Source organism: Cetorhinus maximus, chromosome 12 (genome assembly GCF_964194155.1).
Source record: "Cetorhinus maximus chromosome 12, sCetMax3.hap1.1, whole genome shotgun sequence".
In the NCBI taxonomy this organism is placed as follows: Eukaryota; Metazoa; Chordata; class Chondrichthyes; order Lamniformes; family Cetorhinidae; genus Cetorhinus; species Cetorhinus maximus.
Genome location: NC_135890.1, coordinates 124,610,830 through 124,623,643, shown reverse-complemented (window position 1 = coordinate 124,623,643; position 12,814 = coordinate 124,610,830). Strand labels below are relative to the sequence as shown.

General features: G+C 42.6%; 2 protein-coding genes across 2 annotated transcripts in view; one reads left to right on the top strand and one right to left on the bottom strand.

Annotated features, from left to right (window-relative positions):
- The window catches only part of eif2b1 (eukaryotic translation initiation factor 2B, subunit 1 alpha), a 1,065,098-nt gene that overhangs the window by 906,662 nt on the left and 145,622 nt on the right, over positions 1-12,814 (top strand). The window lies entirely within an intron of this gene.
- LOC144687955 (V-type proton ATPase 116 kDa subunit a 2-like) overlaps positions 4,137-12,814 on the bottom strand; it is a 59,045-nt gene continuing 50,367 nt past the window's right edge. The window contains exons 16-20 of the mRNA XM_078554606.1: positions 11,986-12,105; positions 9,302-9,424; positions 6,568-6,685; positions 6,107-6,278; positions 4,137-4,477 (exon numbers count right to left, since the gene is read on the bottom strand). Of these exons, the coding sequence (XP_078410732.1) occupies positions 4,381-4,477; positions 6,107-6,278; positions 6,568-6,685; positions 9,302-9,424; positions 11,986-12,105 (630 nt within the window). The 3' untranslated portion in view covers positions 4,137-4,380. The remainder of the gene's footprint in view (positions 4,478-6,106; positions 6,279-6,567; positions 6,686-9,301; positions 9,425-11,985; positions 12,106-12,814) is intronic.

The window sequence follows — 12,814 nt, the reverse complement described above, 5'->3', positions numbered from 1 at the left end:
TAAAAAAAACTAAATTTTCTAGATTTTGTTGCAAGAGTTTGGAGTATTGAATCATTAATGTCTACCCCGGGCCAGAAACATTTACAAATTATGCAGCCACATTAATAAAATATCATATTTACACACTGAATAAAATGATGATGATTTCAGACTTGTACCTGTAGCAGAAATCTGGGAATTTTACAAACCTCTTTTCAATAAATTATCTTTTTAATCTGTTAGCCTGATCAACATTACAGCCTCACTGCTACATATTAAAAATAAGGAGATCCAAGCATATTATAACCTGACAGAAATCAGTACAAGTAGCTGAACTATTTCGGCATTCAGTTTCCAGGAGCATTACAAAAAAACTTTATCTGAAATTTAATTATGTTGCATCAGGTTATCTTTTTTTTAAACAAACAAGCTCCCTGTAACTTTGCTGCTTTCTACTATCAGCTAAAATGTATAGAAAGAAAAAGAAAGACTTTCATTTATAAAGCACTTTCCTGACCACCAGGAGTCTCAAAGCCCTTTACAGCCAGTGAAGCAGTTTGAAGTGCAGTTAATTTTGTGATGTAGGTTAAGTATAGTGGTGTAGTATAAATAGTTTAAAATGCTAAACATTGTTGTAGTTCACTACTTGGCCACACTATAACAAATACTACATAAGAGGCAATGAATGGCAATTATTCCATACGGAGGGAAAGTGACAGCAGTGTGGACTGTGGCTCCCCTGCTTCTCTTCTCTTCTACCTCATCTCACTAACCTGCCCTTCCCAGCAGCAGAACAATACCACAGTGGAAATCAAAATTAAACAAAACAAAGTAAACATGAACGCTTGTACTCATTGGAGTTTAGAAGAATGAGAGGTGACCTTATTGAAACATACAAGATTCTTAAGGGCTTGACAGGGTAGATGCTGAGAGGTTGTTTCCCCTTGTGGGAGAGTCTAGGACCAGAGGGCATAACCTCAGTGTAAGGGATTGCCCATTTAAGACAGAGATGAGGAGGAATTTCTCTCAGAGGGTAGTGAATCTATGGAATTCTTTACCGCAGAGGGCTGTAGAGGCTAGGTTGTTAGGTGTATTCAAGGCTGAGATAGACAGATTTTTAATCAGTAAGGGAATCAAGGGTTATGGGGAAAAGGCAGGAAAGTGGAGTTGAGGATTATCAGGTCAGCCATGATCTCATTGAATGGTAGAGCATTCTCAATGGGCTGAATGGCCTACTTCTGTTCCTATGTCTTATGGTCTTACGATGAAAGCAGATGAATTTGGTCCTATTAATGAGGAATGTAATGGAGATGTACAATATATGTACATTGTAAACTCAAGATTAACTTACTTCACTGCCAGCATAAATTACATTTAAATTCAGTGGCTTACTCAGACTGAGGACCTGTGGCAAATACTGCAAGCAATGTATAATATATACATGACATAGAAACATACAATATATGCCACAGAAATACACAACCAAAGGGGAAAGCAGCTAGTTAGAAGACAAAGAAGTTCACTCGTTTTTAAAAAAAGCATTTCCGTTAAACTGGAGAAATATTTGTTAAATATTGGAACATTGTCAGTTTTGAAATCTTCAGTGAATTGCATGCAGCAGCATTTCCTTAAATTTCAGGAGCCATTTGTCCACTTTCACATCATACAATTTCTACAAATGTCTCTAACATCTTAAACTTGTGGAACAACCTAGAATGACTAATAGTTTAGGAAATCTGTTGTACACAGTTATCTAATTCAAAATGTATTCCTGTTTTACCCTCTCTCCTAAAGGGAGGGATAGCTCTCAGTGCACAGCTGCTCTCCCCACCAGCACTCAGGGGCCTTACATTCGAGCTTTGCCTGAGTGCTGGCAAGCTATCCAACTGTGTGGAGAGAGAAGGGGTCATTGCGAGTCCAATCCTTCCCTCACCACATCCATTCAAGAACAATTTCTAGCCAAGGATCATTGATGAGCAGAGATACGAAACTGGGATTATCAGATCTGGGTTGAGAATCTACGAGGATCATAGATTTTTATGTCACTTAATTTCTGCACATCTGATTTACAAACATGTTCTCCCAGTTGCTGTGTAATAACATAAGTGTCTCCTGTAATGACAGCATTGCTTCTTTGTGGGTAGTTGACACAGTGCGTCAGAATTGGTGCGTAGACATGGAAACATGCTGATTGATATCTGAAAGGGGTTTCCCCAAGAATGTGTCATCATTTGAGTTTCTAATACAGCCAGGTGTGAAACCCAGTGCTGTACAGAAATTCTGAGTGGATGCTCTGGATGCCGATTCCCTCCCCAGCTCAGCATCAATGAAACCAATTCTAGTGACACCCTCACCTATAATCAGCTGACTGACCGTTGACAAGGGACCAAGTCTGGAAGCCTCCTGGTTGTGCTCCAAATCATAAGGTGCGTTTACTCAGACCTAGCAGGGCAAGCTCCAGAATGGTCCTGACAATTCTGAATGCAATATTGTACTGAAGCTCTGAAAACTAGTCTTTTTACTACAAATTAAGCCTGCTTCAACATCTTAAATGCAACTTTTGGCTTGTGTATGGCAGCCATGCATCCTTAACTGTATAATCTATTGTTGCATGGCAGCATTCTGATATGATGCGCATTTTAGGAAGCTAATTCAAATACTCTGTTTTTATTAGAACGGGTATTACAAGCAAAGACAAAGAGGGATCAGAAGATCATGTCTTCCTGCTATTTAGTTTCCTTTACAATCCATTAACTCACAAAGCATCTTTCAAGTTTGGAAAACATTAGTTTACATTTTCTAACTCCTTATAGAAACATCCTATAAAACACTCCAACACACCCATGACAACCATTACAATCAAAAAGGAATGTCTTACATTTCGCAATCATCCCACTTTAAACTTACAGCCTCAAGAATGTGGCAAGAAACAGAGTTCCGATCAAAGGCTCATCCGTGGTGGAATCAAAATAACATCCATGCTGCTTTGTTGATGTCTCTTTGTTTTGGTCAGTCGCTATCTGAAGAATGCAGAAACTAAGATGCTGGGAAATCTACCCACTGTACATTTTGTTTTGCCCAATGTGCAACACATGCACACTCTGTGTAGCAAGCAGAGTGAGTTTGGGAGCAAGTTGGCTAAGCCAAACTTTTGGGATCCCCAAGTAGCCCAAAAGCGTCCAGTTACCAAAGCAAACAGCAGTGCGATGAAAACTGGGCTCCCTCCTTCCTTCCCTCCCTTCCATCAAGGAGGTTAATCACACTGCAGGAGCTACCCAAGGAGCCCAACTGATTTGCTTTGAGAAGTAAACATCTCTATTTGGCACTCACAATTACAAGTATGATCTGCAGATTAATACCTCGAGTTAAATCCATTAGTGGATTTTGACATTTAGCTTGGAAGTCAGTTTTACTTAGGGGGCGGTTGGTGGTGAGGGTGGGGATGGTTGGGAGGGGGCTGGCGGGAAGGAGCGGGGGGGGTTTGGTGATGGGAGGGGTGGGTTGACGGGGAGGGGAGGGTGGCGGTGAGGAGGGGGGAGGGTGGCGGTGAGGAGGGGGGAGGGTGGCGGTGAGGAGGGGGGAGGGTGGCGGTGAGGAGGGGGGAGGGTGGCGGTGAGGAGGGGAGTGGGTGAGGAGAGTGGGTGGGTGAGGAGGGTGGGGTGGGTGAGGAGGGTGGGGTGGGTGAGGAGGGGGTGTGGGTGAGGAGGGGGGGTGGGTGAGGAGGGGGGGGTGGGTGAGGAGGGGGGGGGTGGGTGAGGAGGGGGGGGGTGGGTGAGGAGGGGGGGGTGGGTGAGGAGGGGGGGGGTGGGTGAGGAGGGGGGTGGTGGGTGAGGAGGGGGGGGTGGGTGAGGAGGGGGTGGGTGAGGAGGGGGGGTGGGTGAGGAGGGGGGGGTGGGTGAGGAGGGGGGGGTGGGTGAGGAGGGGGGGGTGGGTGAGGAGGGGGAGGTGGGTGAGGAGGGGGAGGTGGGTGAGGAGGGGGAGGTGGGTGAGGAGGGGGAGGTGGGTGAGGAGGGGGGGGTGGGTGAGGAGGGGGGGGTGGGTGAGGAGGGGGGAGTGGGTGAGGAGGGGGGGGTGGGTGAGGAGGGGGGGGTGGGTGAGGAGGGGGGGGTGGGTGAGGAGGGGGGGGTGGGTGAGGAGGGAGGTGGGTGAGGATTTATGTATGTGTCAGTAAAGCTACAGTATCTCTTGTATCACAGTGAAAAAGCCTGTACATTAATGTACAATTTACATTTTAAAACTTTAAAGTACCTGAGGTTGCAATAAAAGTAATGATCAATCTTTAGCAGAGAAAGTAGCGTGCGTATTTGGTAAGGCATTCAGTGCAAAATGTTTGTGGTGAGAAGCTGTATCACATGATCGTATCACCGACACTCATCAAACTCACATGCACAAAGCAATCTTCTAGGCAAAGTCATCAAAACTGTGAATAAGCAGCTGAAAGGAGAATGGAGAGAACTTGTATCCAGTGCCTGTGTAGAACTTGTTTTGAAATTCCACCCTGTTCATAGAGAGAAAATGTTTCTATTAGCATTCCGCCCCTCTTTTCATTTGTAGGTATTGAGTGCGCAACAACTCTTATTCGCCCAGCCCCATGTTCATACTTCAGCAACACCTTGAATTTAATATTCCCAGGCTTGTTTCCAAATCGTTTCACAGCCTCACTATCTCTGTAACCTTCTCCAGCTCTACAACTATCAGATCTCTGCACTCCTCCAATTCCATCACTCCACCATTTTCTTTTATTCATTCATGGGATGTGGGCTTCGCTGGCTGGACCAGCATTTATTGCCCATCCTTAGCTACCCTTGAGAAGTTGGTGGTGAGCTGCCTTCTTGAACCACTGCAGTCCATGTGGTGTAGGTACACCCACAGTGCCGTTAGGGAGGGAGTTCCAGGATTTTGACCCAGTGACAGTGAAGGAACGGAGATATATTTCCAAGTCAGGATGGTGAGTGGCATGGAGGGGACCTTTCAGGTGGTGGTGTTCCCATCTATCTGCTTGCTGTGCCTTCAGCTGCCTAGACCCTTAGCTCTGGAATTCCCTATCTAAACCTCTTCGCCTCTTTTTTTTGCCTTTAAGATAAAAACAATAACAACCTGTATTTATATAGTGCCTTGAAAATAATAAAACATCCCAAGGTGCTTCACAGGAGCATTATAAAGCAAAATGTGGCACCGAGTCACAACAGAAGGTATTAGGGCAGGTGACCAAAACCTTGGTTAAAAGTAGGTTCTAAACAGTGTCCTAAAAAGAGGAAAGTCCCACACCCAGCACGGTTAATTATTAACTGTCCTCTGAAATGGCCTGGCAATTAAATGGGCCATTTAATGCCAACCTTGCCAGAGGTGCCCACATCCAGAGAATAAATAAAAAGTTTACTTGAGCCTAGACTTGAGTGTCAAATAGGAAGGAGGGAGGAAAATGAAAGAGGACTGGAGAGATGGAATGGGAGAGATGGGGAGCAGGCAAGAGAACAGAAAAGAGTGGGAAGGGGGTAATGAGAAGGGGAAAGTGGCACTGGGCTCGGGCTGATTTTCTTCTCGGGGGGGGTGGGAATGTCCAGGATCCATTTTCTTTACTGCAAGGCATGGAGTGGGGGCTGTGGTTGAGATAGAGGAAGTAGAGCAAAGGGTGGGCAAGAGAGGGCAAGTGTTCACCTCATTATGTTTAGCGGGAGTGTAGGTGGCTGGGACAAAGAGATAGGCCTCAGCCCCTTTTATGTGCCGGAAGGAATAGAGGAATTGAAGGAGACAAAATAGCCAAGAGAAGAGGAAGTTGGTACAATACAAGGTTGTGGAGTAGGTGGAAAAGGAAACAGGTAATTTAAGGACGGAGAGTCAGAAGGCTTTACTTTGAGGTTTTCTATTACAATGAGCCTTTATAATAAGATGGCTGTTTAAACATTGTTCCGGTGCTGATCACTTTTTATCAAAAACCACACTTGCACATAGAATGTTACGCTCAGGGCATCAACTCTTGCTATAGTTATATTGGAATGTTGCAGTTTTATGTATCTGATAACCTTCAGCATATTTTCATTTGTTTCATTGCTAAACCCATCTCAGCTTAAAAGTCTGTCAAGCAAAATGCAAATAATACAGGGGCTATATTGCAACACAACTTTACCAATGCAACCGGAGAGCGTGCAGGAATGCTGAAAGTCCCTCCATGACCAGTAAAATGGCTACAGTAAGAACTGCAAAGAAGCCAAAGGCAGGGAACAATAATAAAGAACCATAATCGTTATCCATATGAAGACCCATGTGCAGCACCATCCCCCACAGGACCTCAGAAAGCTCTGTTAAAAACAAGGGAAAAAACACAAATTAAGAGTGCATAATCATTAACCACTAATATATAATCATATAACCACTAACAAGCTATATGTTTATTACTGAACATGATGTATAACCATCAACAAACTCAGCATATAACCTTACATAATTGTCCATAGAGTTCTGACACTTTGATAGAATAATCATGCTCTTTGGGCACAAGATTTATTGATGGCCACAGTAACACTGGTGAAATCTGTGGGATTTAAAAATCATTGGTATTATTAAGAAAGAAAGAAATAATCTACTTACGAGCATGAGCCAGACTGAGGGCCCAAAGCCTCAGGTATGAAGCAGTATTCGACACACAGCCCAGGCAATATTCAATGGTGTGAATAGCTTGATGCATGAAAATATCACCAAAATTGAACTAGGAGAAAAAGAACAAAGGGTCACTTCCATATCAAACTCATATTTTTGGCGAGTACTTTGTGTCTCTGTCCCTGCCGCTGTTACACGGATTCGAGTGTGAACCAAGTCAACTGGAGAGGAAGAGTGGGTCGGTCGCTCGAAGGAAGTGACACAGCTCAGCTCTGAAGAAGGGTCAGATGGACTCGAAACGTCAACTCTGTTTCTCTCTCCACAGATGCTGCCAGACCTGCTGAGTCTTTTCCAGCATTTTCTGTTTTTGTTTCAGATTTACAGCATCCACAGTATTTTGCTTTTATCTTAGTGAGATATGTTCCAACTTGGGGGAGGGAAAGTATACTCCTGATGATTAAAAGCTTTTAGCAATAAACCAAAAAATCCAGTAATTTGAATTAATTGACTTTGAATTCAAGGTAATCAGGCAGAGTCAACATGGTTTTGAGAGTGGGAAATTATGTTTAACCAATTTATTGAAGTTCTTTGAAGTAGTAACATGCCGTGGACAAAGGGGAACCAGTGGATGTACTGTCCCTAGATTTCCAAAAGACATTTGTTACAGCACATGTTACTTCTTCGAAGAACTTCAATAAATTGGTTAAACATAATTTTCCACTCAAAAAACCGTGTTGACTCTGCCTGATTACCTTGAATTCAAAGTCAATTAATTTGATAAGGTGTCGCATCAAAGGTTATTGCGGAAAATAGAAGCTCACGGTAGGCAAGATAACATATTGGCATAGATAGAATATTGGCTAGCTAACAGGAAACAGAGAGTACGCATAAATGGGTCATTTTCTGGTTGGCAAAATGTAATGAGTGGTGTGCCATAGGGATCAGTGCTGGGGCCTCAACTTTTTACAATTTATATAAACGATTGGCTAAGGGACCGAAGATATGATAGCTACATTTGCTGATGACACAAAGATAGGTAAGGGAAGTAAGTTGTGAAGAGGACATAAGGAGGCTACAAAGGGATATAGATAGGTTAAGTGAGTGGGCAAAGATCTGGCAAATGGGAGTATAATATGGGAATATGTGAAATCATCCATTTTGGCAGGAAGAATAAAAAAAAGCATATTAGCTAAACGGTGAGAACTTGCAGAGCTCTGAGATGCAGAGGCATCTGGGTCTCCTAGTGCATGAATCACAAAAGGTTAGTATGCAGGGACAGCAAGTAATTAGGAAGACCAACAAAATGTTAGCATTTATTGCAAGGGGTATTGAATACAAAAGTAGGGAGGGTATGCTTCAGTTGTACAGGGTGAGACCAATTGAGTACTGTGTATAGTATTGGTCACCTTATTTAAAGAAGGATGTAAATGCGTTGGAAAAGGTTTACTAGTCTAATGCCTGGAATGGGCGGCTTGACTTATGAGGAAAGGTTAGGCTTGTATCTCCTGGAGTTTAAAAGAGTAAGAGGTGACTTGATTGAAATATAAGATTGAACATAAGGGTCTTGACAGCATAGATGTGGAGAGGATGTTTCCTCATGTGGGAGAATCTAGAACTAGGGGTCACTGTTTAAAAATAAGGGGTCGCTCATTTAAGACAGAGATAAGGAGAATTTTTTTCTCAGAGGGTCATGAGTCTTTGGAACTCACTTCTTCAAAAGGCAGTGGAAGCAGAGTCTTTGACTATTTTTTAAGGCAGAGGTAGATAGATTCTTGATAAGCAAGGGGGTGAAAGATTATCTGGAGTGGCGATGAGGTTACGTTCAGGTCAGTCATGATCTTACCGAATGGTTCAAGGGGCCAAGTGGCCTACTCCATGTTGGTAAGAATGTAATTAAGAATAGACCGTAAACTAATTCATCTTACTGGAATCTCACAAAACAAGGAGGGGCTGAACAGTCAATTAAACCCATTCTAGCCCATCATCTTCGAAGGGCTTCAGTGAAGTTATACAAGTTGGAAACATAATCCAGCAAGAATCCTGCACATCTAACTTTCACTGGTCCATTCTTCAAACCTGAGCACACACACCGCCCCCCCCCCCCACCAAAATTAACTCTTCCCAACAGTAACGGAATCATTACCTTCTTCATTGTCTCACTCTACAGTGATCCCCACAATATTCAATTCTCTTAAGATTGTTCAGCTCTTTTCATGAAGGAACAAGGTAACACAGCATGACCCTGAGTTGGGTCCACGTCCATTCCACATATCTGTTTTACTGCAGAAAAATCAGATCTGCTCAAGTCTCACTTTGGCTCATCTGGTGTATGCTCACTGTCTAAATTAAACAACCTGCAGAACAACTCGATTGTTCCCATCTTAGTCTTTTGCTCAATGCCAAGTTTATTTCTATGAAACTCTCTTTGTCTTGTAAGCCCAGCTCCCAACATTATTTTTAATCTTCCTTGAATCCTTAAAGCATCATTGTCTTTCTGAAGGACAGGTGCAGCTAAAATTCCAAAAAGCAACCTCACAATGCTACTGGATGCAAGGTCAGAACACCTCATTCTGACTAATGATCAAATATGCTTGAGCAGCCATTTCTATTGTTTAAATGTGAGTGACACTGAAGCAGAAATAATTGAAACACACAAAGTACAGCCTCCTCAACAAGACATGTTCCTTCTACATATAACTGACCATAAAGCAAATTCCTGTCTTACTTCCTGCTCAGCTCCGTCTGTCTGGCTGGTGTGGCTTGAATGTATATCTCCCTGCTCCATTTCATGAGCTCTCAGTAGTGACATCTCCTCTTCACTTCCTCTTCGGACTAATGTGTAGCCTTTCTAAATATAAAACAACAATGATTAATTCAGTGCTTATTCAAAGTAAGCTATACATATTTTAGATTTCATACTAAGGAGGATGTCACAATCTTAGAGACAGTGCAGAGGAGTTTTAATAGAATGGTTACAGGAATACGGGACTTTAGTTACGTGGAGACCCTGGAGAAGCTGGGATTGTTTTCTTTAAGAGAAGGTTAAGGGGAGAATTGATGAGTTGTTCAAAATCATGAGGGGTTTTGGTAGAGTAAATAAGGAGAAATTGTTTCCACCAAGAGAAGGGTCAGTAACCAGAGGACACAGATTTAAGGTGATTGGCAAAAGAACCACAGGCAACATGAGCAAACATTTTTTATGCAGTAAGCTATTGTGATTTGGAATGCACTGTCTTATAGGCAGTGGAGGCAGATTCAACTGTAACTTCCAAAGGAAAATTAGATAAATACTTGATGGGAAGCAATATATAGGGCAACACAGAAAGAGAAGGAACAGTAGGATTAAGTGAGAAGCTCTTTCAAAGAAATAGTATAGCTAGTATAGGCACAACAGGCCAAACGACCTTCTCCTGTGCTGTCTCATTCTATGATTCTATAATACCAAATCAATTTGAAAAAAACAGCTAAGAGAATTAGTACAGTTTTCAAACTGTTTAAAGTTTTCCATTGTCTCATGCCAGAATGTAAACCCTTGCATTTGAATATTCTGTCCCCTTATTGTATGAGTTAATAACTGGGTCCAGCTGCCAGTGGACCTTGCAACATGGACTGGAAGGTGACAAACACAGAGGAGAGATAAAGGAAACGTGCTCTAATTGACAGGATGTGACAAGTGGTGCTCCTGAAGGATCCATGCTCAGCTTTTCATCAGATTTATCAATGATGGATGAAGAAAGGGGAAGTTACAGCGATGCCAAGTTATAAGGCATAATAAGTTGTTTGGGAGGGAGTAGGAAGTTAGAGTGACAGATAAATTAAGTGAGTGGACAAAACCATTGCAAACGGAATTGAACATAAGGCAGTGAGAGGTCATCCATTTTGAATCCATGGAACACAAATTGGATTATTTTCTTAATGGCAAAAAATCAAGAACTGTGGGAGAGCAACTGGATTTTTTTGAGAATCCACGCAGATAATTCACTAAAATCCAATGAGCAGTTTTATAAAGGAAACAGAAAGGCTACTAGAGTGTTGGTCTTTATCTCAAGGAGGGATGCAATACAAAAAGAGGAGGAATGCTTCAGTTGCACAGAACCTTGGTCAGGTCCCACCTAGAGTACTGCATTCTTGGGCACCAAGTCTATTGGCCTTGGAGATGGGTGCAGTGCAGACTCACCAAAATTATACTGAGGATTAAAGGGTTAAATTTTCAGAAGCATTCACTTAAGTTAGATCATTCCTCAACCATCTAAAAAGAACAAAAGGATTCAGTGGGACAAATACAAGGAAAATATTTTCTCTGGCAGGGGAATCCAGGACACGGGGTACAATCTTCGAATTAAAACTAGGAGGGAAATCAGGAAAATCTTTTTCACACAAAGGGTACCGGAAATCTGGAACTCTTCCCCCAAAAGGGTTGCAGATGCTGGGGGAGCAATTGATTGTCAAAGACTGAGGTCAGTAAGATTTTTGTTAGGTAAGGGTATGAAGAATACGGAGAAACGGTATAAATGGAGTTCAGGGATAGCTTAGCCACGATCTTATTGAATGTTGAAACAGGCTCAAGGGGCCATATGACTCCTCCTGCTCTTATGTAAAAGCTGCATAGGTTGGTTTTTGGCATGTTACAAGCTTACATTTCAACAATGAATATTCCACCATTCTGGTTTAAAAATGCAAATCCTTAAAGAGGTTAAAAATCACAACTCTTTTTCAGAAGAAAAACAGGAATGAAGGAAGTTTCATTGTTCCAATAGCTTCAGTTGAAGAACGAACACAGGCTATGATATGATGGGCCAAGTGGCTATAATTGTAATCCAACCAGAGAACCAAAATGATCAAATACATCATCTACTTCAGGCTCAATACCCAATCTTACATTCAACAAATTGCATTTTTAATAGTGCCATTTAACAGAGAAAACCATCACAAAGCTACAACAAAAAATAGGTTTCAAGCCAAAAGAAGAGATATTAGGTCATTGACCCAACAGCTTGGATAGACAGGGGGACTTCAGACAGTGGGCGTGAAGGCAGAGAGGCACAGGGAGGTAGTTCTAGAAAGTGGGTTTAGACAGCTGAGGGCGGAATGGTAGAGCGATAGGAGGACAGAATCAGCAGAACGGAGAGCATCTGGGGGGTGGGGGGGGGGGCTCTTAGGGCAGCAGGTTAGACAGATAGGGAGAGGTAACACCATGAAGAGAATTAAACTTGGATGATTATAACTGAAGACACAGGAGTCAATCTAGATCAACAGGAATTTGGGACGAACTGAAGTTTTTGGAGAGTGGGGTATGGGAGAGTACTGGATTTCAGCGGCAGATGAAATAAGGAAGGGATAGAGATATGTGATGTTATGAAGATGGAAGTAGGCAGATTACTCAAAGACTGAAGTGATTCAAAGACCTACTCTGTACGTCCCAAAGTTTTTTCCTCCGTGGTGCTTCCAGTATAGATATCCTGGTTTTCCAAACAGCAAAACAGGAACAGATAATAGAGAAATCACAACCAGGAATATCTGGATTCCATTCTGTTTGTAAATGAATACAAATTATTAAGTGCTTGTATCATTACAAAAACATAACTGTCTCAAAATATCTCTGTCACTGAATTTTATCACACATACAATTGTCTATTTTTATGCTTTTTTTTTACAAATAAATCAACTCTGAGTAACTTCAGTTCTTACTTTTGTAAAGTACTCAATTACAGGAAGCATACTCCGAACAATTTGAAAAATGACAACGTGCTGTAATAGGTGCATTTGTTCATTTATTAAGTGATAAACAGCAGTGGGAGACAGAATTATCAATACATTTCCGAGAGAGGAAAATGCAAAAGCTCAGAAACATGTTGGAAAACGAATTCACAAGAATGTTCCAAAATGTTAAGCCTCTCACCGGAGTCAGAGGACATGGGTTCAAGCCCAACTCCAATCAATCAAACCCATAATCTACACTGACAACAGTGCAGTACTGAGGGAGCGCCCCACTGTCAGAGGGTCAGTACTGAGGGAGTGCTGCACTGTCGGAGGGTCAGTACTGAGGGAGCGCCCCACTGTCAGCGGGTCAGTACTGAGGGAGCGCCACACTGTCAGAGGGTCAGTACTGAGGGAGCGCCGCACTGTCAGAGGGTCAGTGCTGAGGGAGTGCCGCACTGTCAGAGGGTCAGTACTGAGGGAGTGCCGCACTGTCGGAGGGTCAGTACTGAGGGAGTGCTGCACTGTCAGAGAGTCAGTA